This window comes from Panthera onca, chromosome B3 (assembly GCF_046562875.1).
Source record: "Panthera onca isolate mPanOnc1 chromosome B3, mPanOnc1 haplotype 2, whole genome shotgun sequence".
Classification (NCBI taxonomy): Eukaryota; Metazoa; Chordata; class Mammalia; order Carnivora; family Felidae; genus Panthera; species Panthera onca.
Window position 1 is genome coordinate 11,335,792 of NC_138344.1, and position 18,776 is coordinate 11,354,567.

The 18,776-nt window shown below is 49.3% G+C and overlaps 1 protein-coding gene across 1 annotated transcript in view; it reads left to right on the forward strand.

The window, feature by feature from the left end:
* Positions 1–13,347: 13,347 nt before the first annotated feature.
* ST8SIA2 (ST8 alpha-N-acetyl-neuraminide alpha-2,8-sialyltransferase 2) overlaps positions 13,348–18,776 on the forward strand; it is a 67,048-nt gene continuing 61,619 nt past the window's right edge. The window contains exon 1 of the mRNA XM_060617732.3: positions 13,348–13,626. Coding sequence (XP_060473715.1) covers positions 13,529–13,626 — 98 coding nt within the window. The 5' untranslated portion in view covers positions 13,348–13,528. The remainder of the gene's footprint in view (positions 13,627–18,776) is intronic.

Sequence of the window (18,776 nt, forward strand, 5' to 3'; positions counted from 1 at the left end):
AGGTTGAGGGAATTCTCTCTTTAAACACTTCTGTTATGTTATGGGATGTTTTCAACTCCAATTAATGGACTTGTTTGGTTAACGACAGGCCTCCACTCCTCTCTGTAAATCATACTGCTAACCACTTCCAGGGCATGCAGACTGTGCAGGAGGTGCAGACCTCCTTCCTGGTGGGTCTGCACACTTGTATTCTCACTGATCATCAATTCTCGTATAAGTGCCTCGTATAACAGGGCTTCCATATATCGCCAAATTGGCCTCCAGAGGTGCTGCTCCAATTTACCCTCTCTGAACAGTATAGGGGATTCTCCCCCACTTAATATCTATTATGTGAGAAGGTGCTAACCCATCCTTAGTGAGGTACACACTTTCTAGGTTCTTTTTCCTAATGATGCAGGTTTCATGTTGATCCAGTTCCCAGATGGCCCTGGAACCAGGCAGAGATCACAGTGTGTGAATCAGACTAGATGTAAAACAACAGGGAGTGGTGGAGCCTATTGAGAGCTGGGAAGCCTGTGGTCCCCTCGAGGTTTTCAGTCTCAAAAACATTTTCAAACACTTGGCTAGTCCAAGAAAATATTTGGGAGGCTCGATTAAACTTGGGCTATGAGTTTATGACCCATGATTTACACTTCAGAGAAAGACAGTGGAGAACAGTTATTGCCTCTGAACATGGAAAAAAGGAAAGAAAAAAAAAAAAAAAAAAAAAGCATTGCCTAAGCAAAGCCAACTGCCTCAGACAGGTGACCCAAAAGCAACACATCCTTACTACAAAAAAAAAAAAAAAAAAAGTCATACAAAATGGGCCAGCAGGAACTCCAAGATGGACAAAATGCAAAAATCAATAAGCCTTCTCTTCTTGGGAAGCAAAACGAGGTGTCATAAAAAGCATAAATGAATGAACAAACAGTGACAGCTTGTGGGAACAGTGTTCACTTCCTCCTTATCTGCCACAGGACCAGAGCTCTCCTGCTTTCAGAACCTGGGAGCAGTGGGAGACACACTTATAAATACTCTGCACTCGCCATGAATTGCAGTAGCTTCAATTCTACATCCCTGGGGGACTGACTATAGGAATCCATTAAGTTAATGAGGGGTTGGGTGCAGCTATATCTGTGCAACATGTGACAAGCGTCACCCCATAATTGAATCAGGGATCTTTTCCAAAGACTCTGGGGGAAGAGTTCTGGTTTCTATTTCTTAATACCATAGCACTGGGCACAGTGGTGGGCACATAAAGGGATGATACCAAATAGTGCCTCATGGCCAGTGCATGAGCTGTAAGGACATGGATGCCGTATTAATATCACCCCCGTCCTCCGTTCCCTAGGAAGCGAGCAGATTTGCAGTTTTATGTACCTTCCTTGGGGGAGGGGGGAAAGGCACCAAGAGGAAGGCTGATTCTTGGTCTAATTATATGTCGGGATAACTGGGAAAGTGGAAACATTTCATATCTTCTAACTCTTCAATTTGAATAGCTGGAAATGCACATCTACTGTTGTTGTGCCCAAATCAGGGACACTGCATTGATTTTCACCGATAGTGCAAAGTGTCCATCTATTATTGATTTCCATTATGGATTATCTGAAGAACTGCTCAAACTTACTTCCTCCACCAAGGCTGGAAGGGGCATTAATAAAAGGACCCCGCTGCAGAGATAACTTGGATCTTCCAACCAGTTTTAGGTGATCCATGGTCATCTCCTGTTTTGCTTGTCTTGAATACTGATTGCTGGAGATGCTATGTCTACTTCTCATCTCAATCCCAGTTACAAGCTTGAAAACTGGCTGATGGAAACTGGCTTCCGTGAGTCGAACACAGGTCAATAAGCAAAATGCAAGATTCTTGTCCCTCGGGTGCTCCTGTGCTCTCTCTGTTCACATTCCCTCAATCTCTCTTTTTGACCCTCCCTGGCCCAGGATCCACCCCGCACAGGCTCAGCCCTGTAATTCCATTTCATTTTTGGAGACCCTTGTCTAGCACGGCGCCACCTGGTGGCCCCTCTCAGCGATTGCAAAAGCCCAGAAAAGTCAACCAAATGAGTGAGGATGAGAACATCCTGGATTGATCGCATGAAAGAAATCAAATGAGGGATAAAGAGAGATAAATTCCTCCTTTTGCGGAATGGCCCATAAATCCCCAACCTGTATGACAGCACAGGAAGGACTGATTCTGCAGAGACTATTTTACAAATATCAAAACTATTCTCTTCTCCACGTCTTCTCTCAAAATACCTTTTACATCGTGTTTTGTCAGTGGACAAGGATCACTTTCGAGTGGTTAACCACTCCCAACGGAAGCCTTCTCTTTACTGGCTTCTGAAAGCAAAACTGTAAAATGGTTTTCTACTATCTAGCAAATTATGATGAATCATCAATATTATTGATACTTAATTCCTGCTTTGCACAAAGCGTCTGGCTCTCACGAAGGCTAGCTGCGTGCTATAGTCCTGGATCCCAGCAGGTACTCTGCTGTGAGAAGAAAAAAGGAACAAAGTGGCAGTTATCTTTTTAAGCAATTATCTGGTTTTTTTTTTTTTAGCTACGCTTTGGAAATGACAATGAAAATGTTTGTTGGATATGATTTTTACATTTCTCTACCTTTTAAAGTGGATGCTGCTTAGTGATTTCCACCAAATCATTATTTGTGGTCAATTACATTCTAGAAACAGAGAAAAAGAAGTTCTTTTCCATCAGCTTCCTCTTTCCCATTGGTTTCCTCGCCCAATGCATGCCCCTAATGGATCTTGAAATGAATATAGTGCTGCTGTTATTTTCTTCCTTTGTGCACACACCTCTGCCAGGGCCAGCCTCCATCTAAGCCATGAGGACACTCATCCTGCAAGGAGGACGCCTGCCCCTGGGGCAAGCAAACAGGAAGTAAGAAAGAGGAGGGGAAGATGTGTCCCCCCTTTGCTGGGCCTGGAACCATAAGAGAACGTTTTCTTTTGAAATGAGCCTCACTACAGAAAATAAAAGAGAACCAAGAAGTTGGCAATTCAGGTGGAAAGGTAGGGTGGCAATACTAGAAATGTGGGAGCTCCTTAGAAAAAGCCAGATGGGGACGCCTGGGTGGCTCAGTCGGTTGAGCGTCTGACTCTTGGTTTTGGCTCAGGTCATAATCTCATGGCTTAGTGGGTTTGAGCCCCACATCGGGCTCTGCACTGGCAGCACGGAGCCTGCTTAGGATTCTCTCTCTCTCTCTCTCTCTCTCTCTCTGCCCCTGCCCCACTCTCTCTCACTTTCAAAATACAGATAAACTTTACAAAAAGTAAAAGAAAAAGCCAGATGAAGCCCTTTATACCTTTTAAGTACAAAATTAAGTGCCAAATAAGTACTACAAGACTCATCTTAAATGGTCCACAGTAGGGATTATTCACACAGAGAACAAGGCAAAAGGAAGGATATTGTAAAGAAAGCGTTCTGAATCCAGCTGTCAGTGGTTCGTCGTCCGTTTTGCCCGCCCCCGAGCACTCAAGAACCACAATCCACACAAACAGCTGAATCCATGGACGTGAGCCAGTGTGTCCCTCTGGTAAAATTTAGAGACTTTGGCCAAGGATCTTATGGGCATTTAGAGAAGTATAATAAGCCTCTCTGGGGCCTTTCTGGATCTGAGACCCTGGCATTTTCCTTTTAGAATAAAACTGAAAGATCAAGCTGGCCTTCCTAATCTCTCTTGGATGTACGTTCTGCTGTACTGGGAAAATCACATAGCATTTTTCTGACTCAGTATGTGAGTAACTTAAATGCTCACAGGGACTGCTGTTATGTGCCCAATTTACCTCTGGTGATGTCAGGTGGCTGGAGGCCATGGCTGCTCCCAGGGCCACTCAGGAAAATTTACGAACCTGTTTTCAGAAGAAAGAATGACCCAGAACTTACTTGTCATGTCAGTGAATTTCCAGAAACCTGCAAAATGGACCATATTTCTTCCATTGGATCAAGGCTATCACTGGGGTTCTGTTACTGACCAGTGGGCTTGGAAGCAAATAAATGCTAGCTATTACCAATAATACGTGCATATAAAGGCAGATACACAGCTACAAATCTCCATAATCATTTAAAATTATCAAAATCATCTCCCTGTTGGTGAACATCTGCTCTTAAGCTTTAGTTATACACGGGATCCCAAAGCACTCTGAAGGATATTTGTAACAACAACAAGAACAAAACAAAACAAAACAAAACAAAACATGCAACACTACTAAGCCGTAAAGATAATCTTTCTCCCCAAAATGTCAACGATAATAAATGTTACGTAGTAATAATGCCTTTAGAATTTGGAAGAGTTTGAGACAATTTGGATTTTACTGTTCAGATTAAAAAAAAAAGTCTGGGGGATCTTAAATTATTGCCTTCTTTTTTCATCTCAATAAATTTCTTCCCACCAAAAAAAAAAAAAAAAAAAAAAGTGGGGAGGGGTTAGATATTCCAAAATAGGAAGTGGTCACATAGCTGCATTCAAAGTGAGGGTCATTCTTCTCAAAGAGAGCTGTGTACAATGAGATGCAAGGACTTTATGTGTGTGGATTTGAAAAGGAAGGATGTCTTGATTATGTCCCTCGTGTTTGTCTTTCCCCCTCTGCCCCTCATTTTAATACATCTTCAGTAGAGTCGCCTGCACAAAACCTTCAGTGGCAGAGTGTGAGCTATGGTGAGAATGGAGAGGAGAGTCAGTCCCTTCAGCCCCAGGAGCTGGGTGATTTGAAGCATCGTGTGGGTGGGAGGCTACTTCCTTCTCTCCCTGCACACCAGTCACCCCTTTGGTCCAGAAGCTGGGACTTGGCTGTGACACAGAGCCACAGAGAAGTCCGGATTCCATGCTGAGCAGGTGGCATCAGGTGAGAACGAGAGGAAAGCATCTCCAGGGCTCCCAATGACGGTGGGCAAAGTTTTATGGATTGTGTTTTCCTTCACCAGAATCGGCAGTATGAATATTAGGCAGCTGCTCACAAAACATCAAAGAAAGAAATTGCAAAACCAATTTTCTTTACTAAATACGTGTGTTTCTATTGGGTTATTAAGAAAGAATATTAAATTCTGGCAGAAAAAAATTCAAGGCAGAGAAAATAGGCGCAACAAATTGTAATGACTTTTTTTTTTTTCCTGATCACAGAGTAATTTATGGTCATTGTAGAAAACGTATAAAGTGGAAAAAAGTGTGGAGAAAATAAAAAGCAACCCAAATTTCACCACCCGGAGATAACCACGCCTTGCATTTTACATACTGTGTATCTTTTCTCTTTTTGCATTATCCTAAATAATAAACAAAAGCCCGGCTGTAACGAACACTTACTTTATGCAGGCATCCTCCTAAGTACTTGAGTTACCTTCTTACCAAAACTCATGAGCTAAGTAAGTGTTATTATCTCCCCCATTTAATATCAAGAAGACAGGAACTTAGATCAATATCACGGAAAAAGTGAAGTTCCAAACAGGAATCGGTGTGATCTCAAAATCAGCTCCTGTCAGGACCTTTCAAGGTGTGGCACAGGGGCCAGCGCCGGTGTGTGAACTGTACCTTCCTGGTCCATGCTGAGACAAGCACAGAAACCGAAGACAAACGTTTAGAAACATTCACAGCAGTTCCACGTTTTGCAGCATCTGTGTGTGCGATCAGGGACTCCCCTCGATGAAGAGGGTTTAGCGGTGCTCGACAGGCATGGTGAGCGGCGCTCAGTGTGAAATGCCCACTAGTGGGTGCTTTGCAATCAATGACACTTAAGAGCGAATAAAAACCCCGGTCCGGTTCCACTAATAGTTTGAGAAGCTCTACGCCAAGCCATGTCTTTAAATGTAGGTGTTATTATAATTCAGCTGTGGTGAAGCCAGTGATCAGGAGACCGTGACCATCGGAAAGATGCTTTACAGCTCCCGCGAGGAGAGCACAGGCCGTGCCACACAGGGCCACAGCGTCCCTCAGGAGGCAAAGGAGTGGGAAGAAAACGTGGGCAAGAGCCTTTATTGTGGTTTTCACGGGAAGGAACAGGTGGGTCAGGCTTAGGATTCACTTGTTTGTGTAATTTCAGGGGACTCTGGGGCACAGGGGCTGTTTCTGGCTGTCGGGTATGAGGCCTTGGGGTGATGAGGGCACAGAAATAGTGGCCCAGAGAATGAGAGTCCACAGAGGAGGTGGATGGGCTCTGGGCTCTGGATTGGCTGGTTTGCATACGAAAGGCATACTCCCAGGCAGAACCCTTACTATCTCTAGGAATTGACTAGTCCTCGGAGGGTACTTTCCAGGGTCAGGGAAGCCGTAGATGTCAAAGCATTAGAATAGAAAGATCTGCTTAATTCAGATCACTGTGCTGCCTCCCTAGGGCGATAACAAAGAGATAAATGTGGCAAACTAGGGAGCGGAGAAACCGGAAGACATCAACAACGTGGCACTCAGCTTCAGAAACAGCTCTGTTGCCACGGACTCGGGCATTTCTGGTCAGTCCGCACAATTATCTGAAGGCAGGGCTAATGAGGACTGGTGTGCAGAGCTGAAGACGGGAGAGAAAAACCCTGCGGTGAGTGGTCTCTTCCATTCCCTTTGCGGCAGATCCCGCCACTTACCCCTCACATCTGCGCTGCCCTTGTTCCATAATGGACTATTGAGCTGAGCGCCCAGAGAGCCAGAATCAAGGTCTGCTTCATGCTTGCCCTGCAGCTGGGTGAGGTCGTGTGACAGCATTCTTCTGGCTGAAGGGGACTAAGCAGAAGCACCAGCACCGTGTGGTAGGTTTCAGGAAGTTTCCTTGCTTTTTTATCTCTTCCTCCACTCTACTGCTTGGAATCTGGATGCGATGAGCCATGAGGAAGAGCCTCATCAAAGGGAAAGCTGGAAGGACCTGAATCCTAAGGACGTCAGGAGCACCCTGGCCTAAAGCCAGCCCTGCCTGCCTCCTTGGGCATTTGCACAGGAGAGAGAAATAAACTTGTTTCGAATAAGCCATTGGCATTTAGGGTTCACTGTTGCTTGCCGCTTAACCTAATCCAAATACACTCATGCAGCCCAAAAAAACCACTGTCTCTAGATCTTCCTGCAGTTTCCCAGTCTGCTTTGTCCAACCAGACTGGGGGAACTGGGGAGACAGGATGTGCAACCACAAAGACTCTGAGGCAGGGAGAGGTAGAAGACGACACCCAAAGGGACATTTTGCAAGAAATGCATTTGGGTCCCAGGGCACTCTCCTTTGGCCACTGCTTTATGCCAAGATCCTGGCAGGTCGATATACCACTGAATGCTGCCACCGCTTTGAAGACTATCCCATCTGGAGTTTGCTGTAGAGATGTTATTTCACCGGGGCGCCTGGGTGGCTCAGTCAGTTAAGTGTCCAACTTTGGCTCAGGTCATGATCTCCCGGTCTGTGAGTTCAAGCCCCACGTTGGGCTCTGTGCTGACAGCTCAGAGCCTGGAGCCTGCTTAGGATTCTGTGTCTCCCTCTCTCTGCCCCCCCCCCCCCCATCACTCTCTCTCATTCTCTCTCTCTCTCTCAAAAATAAAATAAACACTTTAAAAATTTTTCTTTAAATGATATTTCACCAGGGCACCTGGGTGGCTCAGTCGGTTGAGCATCCGACTTTAGCTCAGGTCATGATCTCACAGTTTGTGAGTTCAAGCCCTGCGTCGGGCTCTGTGCTGACAGCTCAGAGCCTGGAGCCTGCTTTGGATTCTGTGTCTCATTCTCTCTCTGCCCCTCCCCCACTTGTGCTCTGTCTCTCTCTGACTCTCAAAAATAAGTAAAAATGTAAAAAAAAATTAATAAAAAAATGGTATTTCACCAAGCATGCTCACCAAGTTCATTGTTGCCACTGGTCACAGGTGTGCTGATGGTGACCCATGCTGATTGCTAAACAGAGCCATGTAAACTCCCACTACATAAACTTATTAAACACAAAAGCCATACGTACTCAGAACTCATCACTTCCTAATTTTATTTTCTACCTTTTACTACTACCTATGCCCTTGAAATGATTTCATTTATCACACGTATGTGATGGACATACCATACCATGGTGTGCCACTGCCCACTCTTCCCAACATTGCCTTCAATGACATGATGTTGGTGGCTTGAAATTGGCCATGGGGGAAACCGGTATTCATTGGGTTTCTACAGCACTAGACAATGTGGGACCAGAAGAGGAATAAAGCTCTCTACCCCTTGGGAGTTTACAATCTCCTCGAAATGTCATGAAAAACGAGGTGAAATTGTGCATGTGTGGGACACCTGGCATGGAGTTTAGCTAGGGGACAAGACAGAGAGGATCCTGTTCTCAGCTCTAAAACTCTAAAACTAGCAATGGGCCTGTGGGTTGTCCCTTGATCTCTGGGTCCCAGCATTCTCTATCTGTAAAATCCCATGGGACCCCGAGCTCCACAAGGGCAGAAACTGTGCCTGCAGTTCACCACTGCCGCGCGGGCTTCTAGCATAATTCCAGACACACCATAGGTGATGCAGCAATATTTGTTGAGTGAGTGAATGGACAGGGGGCATGCTCTCCACCCAACTTTCCAGCTCTGACAATGGAGAGGTCTGTGATCCAAACAGAGGCTAGGAAAAGTGATACAAGAGGGAGAGCCAGGGATGGCTGACAAGGGCCAGCTTCCTTGGATGCTCATGGGGAGGGAGTCATGCTGGCATTTGGGCAAAGTTGGACGAGCTGATTCAGACATCCCAGTTGTAATTTTGCTCAAGCACTGTTGAGAATCATGAGAGCACATTCCTTTTCATTTATCTCTGCCATCTGGTCCTTGACTTCATGTTTTGGTTCAAAACCACCTTTAATCCTGACTGAAGACTTTGGAAAAATCCCAGCAAAATACTGAACCACCGCCCTCCCCCACCCCCCACCTTCTGCTATTACCTCCAGCTCCCCTGTGGAGCCCATTCCAAGTCCCTCCCAAGGTCTCTAGCAGATAATCCCAGAAACATTTACAGCACTTGCCTGGGTATATTTCTTTTCTTTCTTTAGCTAATATACAATTTTGCTATTTACAAAAGCCACAAATGGAATGCAAATGTGCCCATTTATTTTCCCATATTGTTATCAACGGGTTCTGATTTTGAAGGGGGAAATGTTGCATTTGTGAGAACATTCAAATTTGGTGTAAATTTCAAAAGAGAAGGCAGGTTCTCTCCTTATAGGAGGTGCAGAAATACAATAGCCTATTAGTCTGTTCCAACTATGATATTCTAAACTCTTTACCCCCTCCTAAACAGCCCCCTCCCCTCTACTAGGCTATTCATAGCTCCTCCTTCAGAGATGTGAAAACACAAGGCTATTACCACTCTAATTTTTCCTTATGCGTTCTAAACTGCTTTCTGAATGAGTTCAAGGGTGTTCAGGACTGGGTCAGAATTCTGGATAAGAAAATTATTATTTATCATTGAGGGGTTTGGGGTGTTTTTTTCTGTTTTGTTTTGTTTTTTGAGATTGGATTAAGGGGCACCTGGGTGGCTCAGTCAGTGAAGCATCCAACTCTTGGTTTCAGCTCAGAACATGATCTCAGAGTTCATGAGATCGAGCCCCGCATCAGGCTCTGTGCTGACAACGTGGAGCCTGCTTGGGATTCTCTTTCTCCCTCCCTCTCTCCCCCCACCTCTCTCTCAAAATAAATAAAAGGTTTTTTTTTTTAAAGATTAGATTAAAAGGACTGGTTTCTTCTGTGTGGACAGATAAAAATTGAGATTTATGATTACAGTCTCACCAGTGATGGAGGGTGTACTGTGAGTGAAGATAAATTTGTTCCCTGAATCCTGATATACCCAGGCCGAAGGGGATTCCATTAGAATCAAAGATGCTGCCTACTTATACATCCATTTAGAGCTGCCCAAAGTGCTGAGAGGACCTTGGCATTCCCACAATCCCAGAAGTCAATGAAGCCCAGAGGAGGCCAACTGCATTGCAATTCCCTCTCTGCCAACTGAGCTATCTTGGGCCATCGAGCCTCCTTTAAGCCTCAGTTTCCTCAAGTGTAAAATGAAGATGATGGCACCTGTGCAAAACGATTGCCAAGAGGTGTTTTTTTTGCCCCCAGGAAGTAGTTCAGATGGAAACTCGCCATATCTGGGGTGAGCGGTATAGAGAGTTTGTTGATGTGTCAGTGATACATACGGTTTTGGGGTTTTCATGAACTTCAGCTCTGGATGGGGGTCCCCACTGTTGAGGTCAGCAGCTGGAAAGAGAAGCACGCCCTTAGCCAGAGTCAGAGACAAGGAAGGGCTGCCTAACTGCTACGTGTGAATCCACTAGGTGCCTTGGGGGCTCTGCAGAACCTCCTGTTACTCTATCCCTCATTAATATGAACTTCTTAGGGCCTTATCAGTTGCCCAGATAACGAATATACTACCATTAATGTGAGTTAAAATGTTAATGTGTGGTAAAGACTTTTAATTTGCTGTCACTCCCATCTAACACCTGTGTTTTAACCCAAATACTAACTTAACCTAAAGATGTGATCACTGTGGGTTTTCCCAGTTTCTTGGAAAGACCAAGGCAGGAAAAGGGACATGTTTAAACGGAGGGGTCGGAAAGAGGGGAGCGGTCAGGATGGCTGAGCCAAGTATGTGTGCGTGTGGCAGTTAACTCAGCATCAGCAGCGATGACACTTACTGCCAATGCAATCATGTTCCCTCTTTCCAGGCTCCAGGAAAAACTCAGTGTTCAGAGACAGCTATGAGGCAGCGAGTGTGCACAGGGCCATGCAGATTCAAACTGCCTCCAGACAGCATTGCGGTCAACTGTCATGAGGGTTCCCTATCACCCTCCAAATAAAATCCCGTCCCAGTAACTCTCAGTGCAAGGATAGCCTCAATAACAAGGATAGCCAGTTTTTTCCCAGCAGGTGTAGTTGAAGATGTTGCTCTGTGGGTCTAGTTACAAGCATTTCTCTATAAGGGATGGAACTGTCCAACAGTGTCCACGTTTCCTGTCCGGTCCTAATGACTCGTCTCAAGTGAGTCCAAAGAAGGAAGGCCCTGATTTGGATGAATTTAGGATCACAATAATCTCTCCATGCTGTTCAGCATAGTAAGAGTGTAGCTGGTAGAGAAGCAGGGAGCAGAGAAGAGAGAGGCCAGCCAGTTTCTTCTTGCTCTCTTGTGTGATCTTATTAATTAGTTATAAGCTATGCAGGAGACCATAGCTATAGTGCAGCTCACTCACATCCCATACCATAATTACATCTGTCTTCCTCCTAAACCATGAGCCACTAGAGGGCAGGAAATGTCTCTCTCTCTCTCTCTCTCTCTCTCACACTCTCGCTCTCGCTCTCTCTTCCTCCCTCCTTCCCTCCCTCCCTCTCTCCTTCTCCCTCTCTCTCTCCTCTTCATAGCTCTAGCCTGAAGCACAGAGTTGCTAGCACTGGGTAGGTGCTCAATAAACATTGCTGAGTAATGAAGTGAATTAATAAGTGATTGAAATATTGAGTAGCGTAGCAGGTACAACCTGTTCTTTCTTACCTCTCCCTGTTCAGATGTCACAACCATTCATCTCAGAAAAATAAAACAACAACAAATGCGATTCAACAACCCCTTAACCACCCATCAAGCAAGACAGAGGGAAAGATCAAGGCGATCAGAAGATGTGGAGACACGATGGTTAGACCATGTGGCCAGCCACACACACAGATGGTAAGCCCTCTTTTGATGCATGTTACCACCTCTAATGGACTGGGAGATGGACATCCAACATTGTACCTCAACAGCACACTCCAAGAAAAATATGGGGTATTCTGGAGAAGCTCACTGTACGAATGGAGGTGCAAGAGGCTGGGAAAGAAATTAAATGCTGCCACGGGCATTGGTACACCCCTCCGATGGGGACAAGACGTCTGCTCCCCACAACCAAAGCTCTCCCCCTTTCTAAGGGCTGCTTCCCTTTCCTGCAGAACCGAACTTATCTCCACTTCCAGGATCAACAACAGCTGTCCAGCAGCCTCCTAGCTTGGAAGCCTTGGTCCTGTCCCTCCTTCCTAACACAAAGAGGCAGGATTCTGGCCAAAAGCAGTGCTTTAAAGGCCCTCTTACCTCCCCAAGGTGACCCTGAAAGGACTTAGCCACTGCCAGCCTCTCCCCAAACCCTCTGAGAATGGGCTCTGTATTGGTGGCACTGAAGAAATAGCCAATCTGCACCCCCCCCCCTTCATTCTTCAGTCCTTTCCAGGCAGTTAAGATATTCCACACAGCTTCTTGAACAGGACCCTTTTCCCCAAACTCAGACCTCAAAGACCCTTTCATAAACCCGACCATCACTTCTGGGAAGTTACATTTCCTGGTTTCAGGATTGTTACAATTAGTGCAAGAAAAAAAAATTAGGTAATTATCTAATTCCAGTAAAACTTAATGGGGTCCTTCCCAGGCTAATGGTTGGTGCAAAATGTAATTTGAGTTAAATTGTCTAAGGCTGGGGAAGCGAAAAATATTCGGCATGGGGGGCATTACCCCTTTGTGGGAGCCATATTTTCTAGGAGGCCTTTAGATCAAGGTAGGACTGGGTGGCGGGGGTGGGGGTGTTGATTTTGCAAGGAGAGGGTAAGAGCTGGGGAGAGGAAGCCCAGCCCAGAGTTAGAAGGGCGAGGGCCAAGGCAGGGTGGGCGCTGAGTCCGCCATTGTGGGTAGAGCCGCCACTCCGGCAAGAGCCCAGAGTTCTAGCCAAGGCTGTGTGACCTCAGGCAACTCGGGGAGCCTCTCCGGATCCACTCTCGGCTGTATCAGTGGTGACCAAGATGACCGCCCTGAGGGGGTGGTTTCTCACGGGCTGAGAACCTGGCCCTCAAATTGCAATCTGCATCTCCGCCGAAGTTGGCCTATCTTAGGTATCTTTTCTCTCCTCCCCTTCCCCCACCACCCCTCCTAATTCGTCAACTGCTGAAACATCTGCCTGGTTGAAACCGCCTCCTCGCCGAGCGCTGGGGGCAGTCCCCAGGTGTAGGTCTTTGTGTCGCCAAAACTTTGCAAGGAAGCGAGGGCGCTGGACAAAGAGCGAGCGCGGGAGGGCGTCTGCCAGCCGTCTAGGGACGCCGGGCGGTGCGCGCTCTTCCCTGGGCTCAGCGCGGTACCCGGACGCCCGCGGTGCCCCGAGCCCAGCCTCCCTAGGCGGGGAGTGGCAGGTTCTGGCCACATCCCAGCGCCCTCGGGAGCTGAGAGAAGAACCAGGCGGGAGAAGCAAAGGCGGATGGCTGGACATTGGAGTTGACTAGGGTGGGAGGAGGCGAGCTGAGGCGCGGAGCAAAGCTGTCAAACTGCACTCAGAGCCCCGCGCGGGGCGGAGGAGGGAGGGGAGGGGAAGGGGAGGGAGGAGAAGGGAGGGGAGAGGAGGGGCGGGCAGGAGCGGAGAGGGAGCGAGCGGGCTCGCCGCGCCTGAGCAACCCCTGTCTGCCGCTGTCGCCGCCGCCGCCGCTGGCCCGCACTCGCCCGGAGCGCAGGGTGTCTGCCCCGCTGCGCGCCGCGCGCGGAGGCTCCGGCGCCCGCCGCTGCGCCCTCCAGCCCCCGCTCCTCGCGCCGGCCCGCGCGGGTCCCGGCGGGCGCGAACCCACCATGCAGCTGCAGTTCCGGAGCTGGATGCTGGCTGCGCTCACGCTGCTCGTGGTCTTCCTCATCTTCGCGGACATCTCGGAGATCGAAGAAGAAATCGGGTAAATAGCTGCGCCCAGGCCCGTGCGGAGCCCTGGCGGGATCTCTCCCACCCCGGTACTCCGCCCCCCACACCCGCTTTGTGTGCGCCGCGCCCCCCTAACGCTCAGCTGGAGAAGTGGGGGGGAGGTTTCGGCCCGGGGAGGCGGTGCCGGGGGACCGGGACGGTTTGGGGAGCGGAGGATGGGGGGCGCGGCTGCCGTGGGGTGTCCCCAAGCGGGGAGCACGGGCAGCCTCCAGCTGGCCCGCGTCAGGGAGCAGACTCGCCCACCCTACCCCCCTTCCCTAGCTTGTCCGCGGGCGCTGTCGCCGGGTCGAGGGAGGGCGCCGGGGAGTGTCTGGGGTGGGCGGAGGGGCCGAGAGTGGAGGAGGCAGGAGTTTCTTTGTCTCCAGCTCGGCCGCTTTCTCGCCTTGGCAAAGTGGGCAGGGGGCGCGCGGGGATCTCTGCGCTGGGGGAGGGGATCCCCGGGTCGGAGCGGAGGGCGGGGGCTCTGCACTGGCTCCCGGGAAGGGGAGTGTCCCCAGTACCCACGGACTGGCACACGATCTTCCCGCCGGCCCGGGAGCCCGGCGTTGGGGCGCCGGCTGGTACCGCTAGAGGCGGAGCGCTTGGGGCTGCGCTGAGACTCTCGCTGTCGCCTGGCTTTGGACGCTCAGCTAACCCGGCGGCGCCCCCTGCGCCCCCGGGTTCCCGTGCGCTCCCCGCGCCGATACCGAGACCGAGACCTTTCGAGAAAGTCTGTACCGTCGCCGGGGGGTCTTCGGGGGCCCCCAGGCGCGCTGTCTCGCCCCGGCTTTTCTGGGATCTCTCCAGAGGTGGGGAGGGACCGCGAGCCCCTGCCCTTGGCGCGGGACTTCCAGGAGTGCGCACTTGCGGCTCGGGACGCACCCGCCGTGGGTCCGGGAGGCTGAGACTCGCGCCCCGCCCGGCCACCTCCCGCACGCTCCTCGCGGTCTCTCTGCTTCAGCGCCACAAAGAGCGTCCAACCCGCGGCGGGCAGGTGGGGAGGCAGCTAGGGTTCTGAGGGGCCCTGTGGAGAGCTTCCTGGCCCAGGACAGGGAAAAGGTGAGGTCGCCGAGTGGGCAAAAGGTCCCCTCTTCCTTGGGGCTACGGCCGAGCCGGAGCCCTACTCGAGTCTGCGCCGCGCGCGCCCCCTCCTTTGTCCCATTTGTTGCCTTCATTATCACAGCGAGTTTAGGGCCCGCTACGCCGACACGTCCCTCAAAAGGGGAATGCCAGGATCCCAAGGCCCTAAGGACCCAGACCCCAGACCCGGGGGGAGGCGCCCACCTCCTACTCTCTCCTTTTCTCCCTGCCCCTTCCCATCTCAGGAACCCAAGAATTCCTTCTGTGAACTCCACAGCACTTCAAGAACCCCTCTGTCTGCCTCTTCTTCGTCCTCGGTTTCCCCAAGAGCTCCGCAAACTTTCACAAATACTGTTTAGTTAATACATGACGTGCTCCCAAGCGGAGATAGAGGAACACGCTACTTTCCGGAGCTGTTCGCCTCAAAAACCAGGGTCGGAAAGGAAATCAGGCAAGCCAAGTCTTGGGGTGATGGATGACCCGGTGGGGAGGGCCTTCCTCCCAGTTCTCCCTCTCTCCTCCCAGATGTGGGCTTGCGTGGCCCAAACCACTTGCTGGCCTTGCCAGGTGAGAGGGACGGATCAGCAGCTGCCCATTGTTCTACTATAAAAACCTAAGGAGTGCTGCACTCATTCAGGCATCCCTGGCTTATCCATTCCCCAAACTTTTACTGAATAGCTTCTACATGCCAGGGACTTTTAATTTTTAAAACACAGTCAGGAAATCACTTTGTGCATAATGCTGCACTTTCCTGCCAAATGCATTATAGAGCCCCCACACCCCACATCAGGTTACTCCAACAGTGTATCCAGGAATAAGCCAGAAGGCCTGAGCTAAGGACATTTGCATATATATTTAAAACCCAGGGCTTTTCTGCTATGCGTGTGCCCCTGGAGACCTGTTTCATTGGGAGGTTCCCTGTTTAGGCTGACCCTGGGGAAAATTGTCAGACAGGTCAAATGTGTTATCTTCTGTGGCATTACCCTTCCTTCTTGGTGCCCCTGTCCTCAGGGTGACCCCTGGCTAGACCACTTGTGACCCAAGCTTGAGAATATCCTCCCACTTCAATCCCTCCCCCCAGGCTGCCCCACAAGTGTTTAAGTGGAGTGGAGCCGTATCTAGGATTCGCCGTGACTGGAGGAAGAAGGACATGGGGCAGAAGACTAGAATCCCAACAGGTCTGATATCTGCTTCAAAGCCAGGTTTCAAGCTCAGTCGTGTATATAACCCTTGGAACCAGCCCATCTTTGAGTAGCCAGTAGGGGCTCAGTGGGTTAAGAGCCCTGGCACAGTGGCCAGTAAGGGGCGCCAGGAGTAGGGTTCTGTCTTCCTTATCATAGTCCTTCCTGGGGGACCTGGAATCACACTGAAGACCATGGTGCTATTATACCAGGCATGCCCACCCTTCCCCAACTTGACCTCCCCTATGCTAGGGGAGATGGAAAATTACCTGCTGGAGAAGACGATGGTTCTGTAAAAGGATGGCTGTTTCTGGAAGGCAGTGAAGAGTGGGGACCTTGTGATTTTGGTAGGAAGGAAAGAAGGAAGGAAGGGGAAGGGGAAGGGGAAGGGAAGGGAAGGGAAGGGAGGGAAGGGAAGGAAGGGAAGGAAGGGAAGGAAGGGAAAGAAGGGAAGAAGGAAGGGAGGGAGGAAGCAAGGGAGGAAGGGAGGGAAGGAAGGAAAGAGGGAAGGAAGGAAGGAAGAGAGGGAGGGAAGGAGGAAGGGAAGGAAAGAGTGAAGGAAGGAAGGAAGGGGAAAAAAGGAAGGAAAAAAAGGAAGGAAAGGAAGGAAGGAAGGGAGGAAGGGGAAAAAAGGAAGAAAGGAAGGAAGGAAGAGAAAAAGGAAAGAAGGAAGAGAGGGAGGGAAGGAGGAAGGGAAGGAAAGAGGGAAGGAAGGGGGAAAAAGGAAGGAAGGAAGGAAGGGAGGGAGGGAGGGAGGGAGGGAGAAGAAAAAAAGGAAGAAAAGAAGGAAGGAAGACTTGTCTTTCTGGAGTAAATATTCAAAGGATTAAGGAATGAGAAGTGAACAAGGAAAGAGAATTGTATATGCATATCAGCTTGAAAAAACTGAGATACACTTTTCTTAAGTTCTCCATCCGCTTTCTTGTAAAATGAAGCTTCTGGTATGGTAGTCTCAGAGGTCCTGTCCTGCCCAAGTAATCATATGATGGGTTATGAGGGGCAGGATTTTCTTTCCGAAGCTTTTTCTGAGAGACTCGTTTCTTTTCCTCGGTGATGGTTTTCAACTTCTAACTTGCGCACTTGTGAAAATGCCTCCCTGGGGCTGGAAGAGAAAAGGAAATGTAGAAAGATGAATTCTCTGCAAAGCACTCAAACAAAGAGCAAATTCAAATTCTACATCCAACGTTGGATGGGGCTTTGATAAAACAGCCCCCATGGATTCATGCCATGCCCCAATTTTTAGACCCAGTTGTAAGCTACAATGTTTTTCTGATTGTCCCCTGAGCTTTAGTCTTACATGTAACCCACAAGAGAGGAGCGTGAGGCACGGCTGTCTTGCCCACCATGGTGTCCCCAGAACCCAACACACAGAGCATTCAATACACATCTATTGCACTGGCCCAGTGATGGCCGTGCATGGCATCCTTGGGCAAAGCAGACACCCACACAGCCTTAGGATGGAAAGGAAGTGTGAGTTTCCCCCTAGGAAACCTCCTCCCTTTTTACAGTTAGGGTAAATTTGACCCTGAGAAGCAACTTCACCTATCCAACATCACACCCTGACCTGGTAAAGAGAGGCCAGGCCCGCACAGATCTCCATATTTGCAACCCAATCCCCTCCTCCCCAGAGGATCTCCATGAACATAAAAGAGTCTCTGGTTTCAAAGGAGGTAACTGGCAATAATAATAGTCATCGTGATAATGGTGAAGATGAAGGTGATGACGATCATTAGCATTTATTGATTTACTGAGTGCTTGCTAGGAGCCAAAGGCCATTCCAAGTGCTTCATAGATGTTAATACATGTTATCCTCATGGCCACCCAATGGTCACCTCCCACTGGCAACAAGAGCTACTATTTGTTGAGTTCTGTTGTGTCAAACATGGGCTAATTGCTTTAAAGTACCACTTCACTCAATCCTTACTGAACCTCCTTAGGCTAGGTACTTGTGGCTGTCTCCAAATTATCAATGAGGAAACTGAGGCTGAGAGGTTTGGTGATCAAGCAAGTGACCCTAGTTCTGTGAGAAGCCAAAGCCTGTGCCTTTTTTTTTTTTTTAATTTTTATTTATTTTTGAGAGAGAGCGAGTGGGGGAAGGGCAGAGAAAGAAGGAGAGAGAGAGAGAGAGAGAGAGAGAGAGAGAGAGAATCCCAAGCAGGGTCTACACTGTCAGCACAGAGCCCCACGTGGGGCTCAACCTCAGAAACTATGAGATCAGGACCTGAGCCAAAATCAAGAGTCGGATGCTTAACCGACTGAGCCACCCAGACACCCCACAGCCTGTGCTCTTGCTAGACTGCCCTGCCCTGTGGGTTCTTTCCCCCTGTGCCAATAGTAGGGAGTGGGTCTCAGAACTTAACCCATTCCCCAGGGATCTTCCACAGGCCCAGAGATTTCCTGAGAGACTGGTCTGGCCTCAGAACCTTATAAAGAGGGAAGGTGAATAAAGAAGACTGTGGAAGCACTGAGCGCCTGTCTCCCCAAAATGCCCCATTGGTCCAGTCAAGTTCAGTAATGGCGCCATCCCCCTGGCTTGCCAGACAAGCTCCCATGCCATAGGCACGGGCATCCTAGGCTCACAGCTGGGGCCTTGGCTAAAGCTTCCGGAGGGAAAACTCTCATCCCTCTGCAAATCTGATTCAGATGTCAATTGAAAGAGAATGCTGGCATCTATGTGCCATATGATTGGGCATCCAGGGGCCTGGAGCAGGAGTGATAGTAAAGATATTTAACAACGGGTCTATTGGAAGAGACATCCAACTGGTCAGAATGGATGCCATCCAGTCACCCTGGCCAGGGGTCCCAGTGCACCTCAGGGAGACATCAGACCATGTCTGGGGAAAGTAAAGGCAAGTTGGGGGGCAGAGGTGGGGTTCTACCTCTG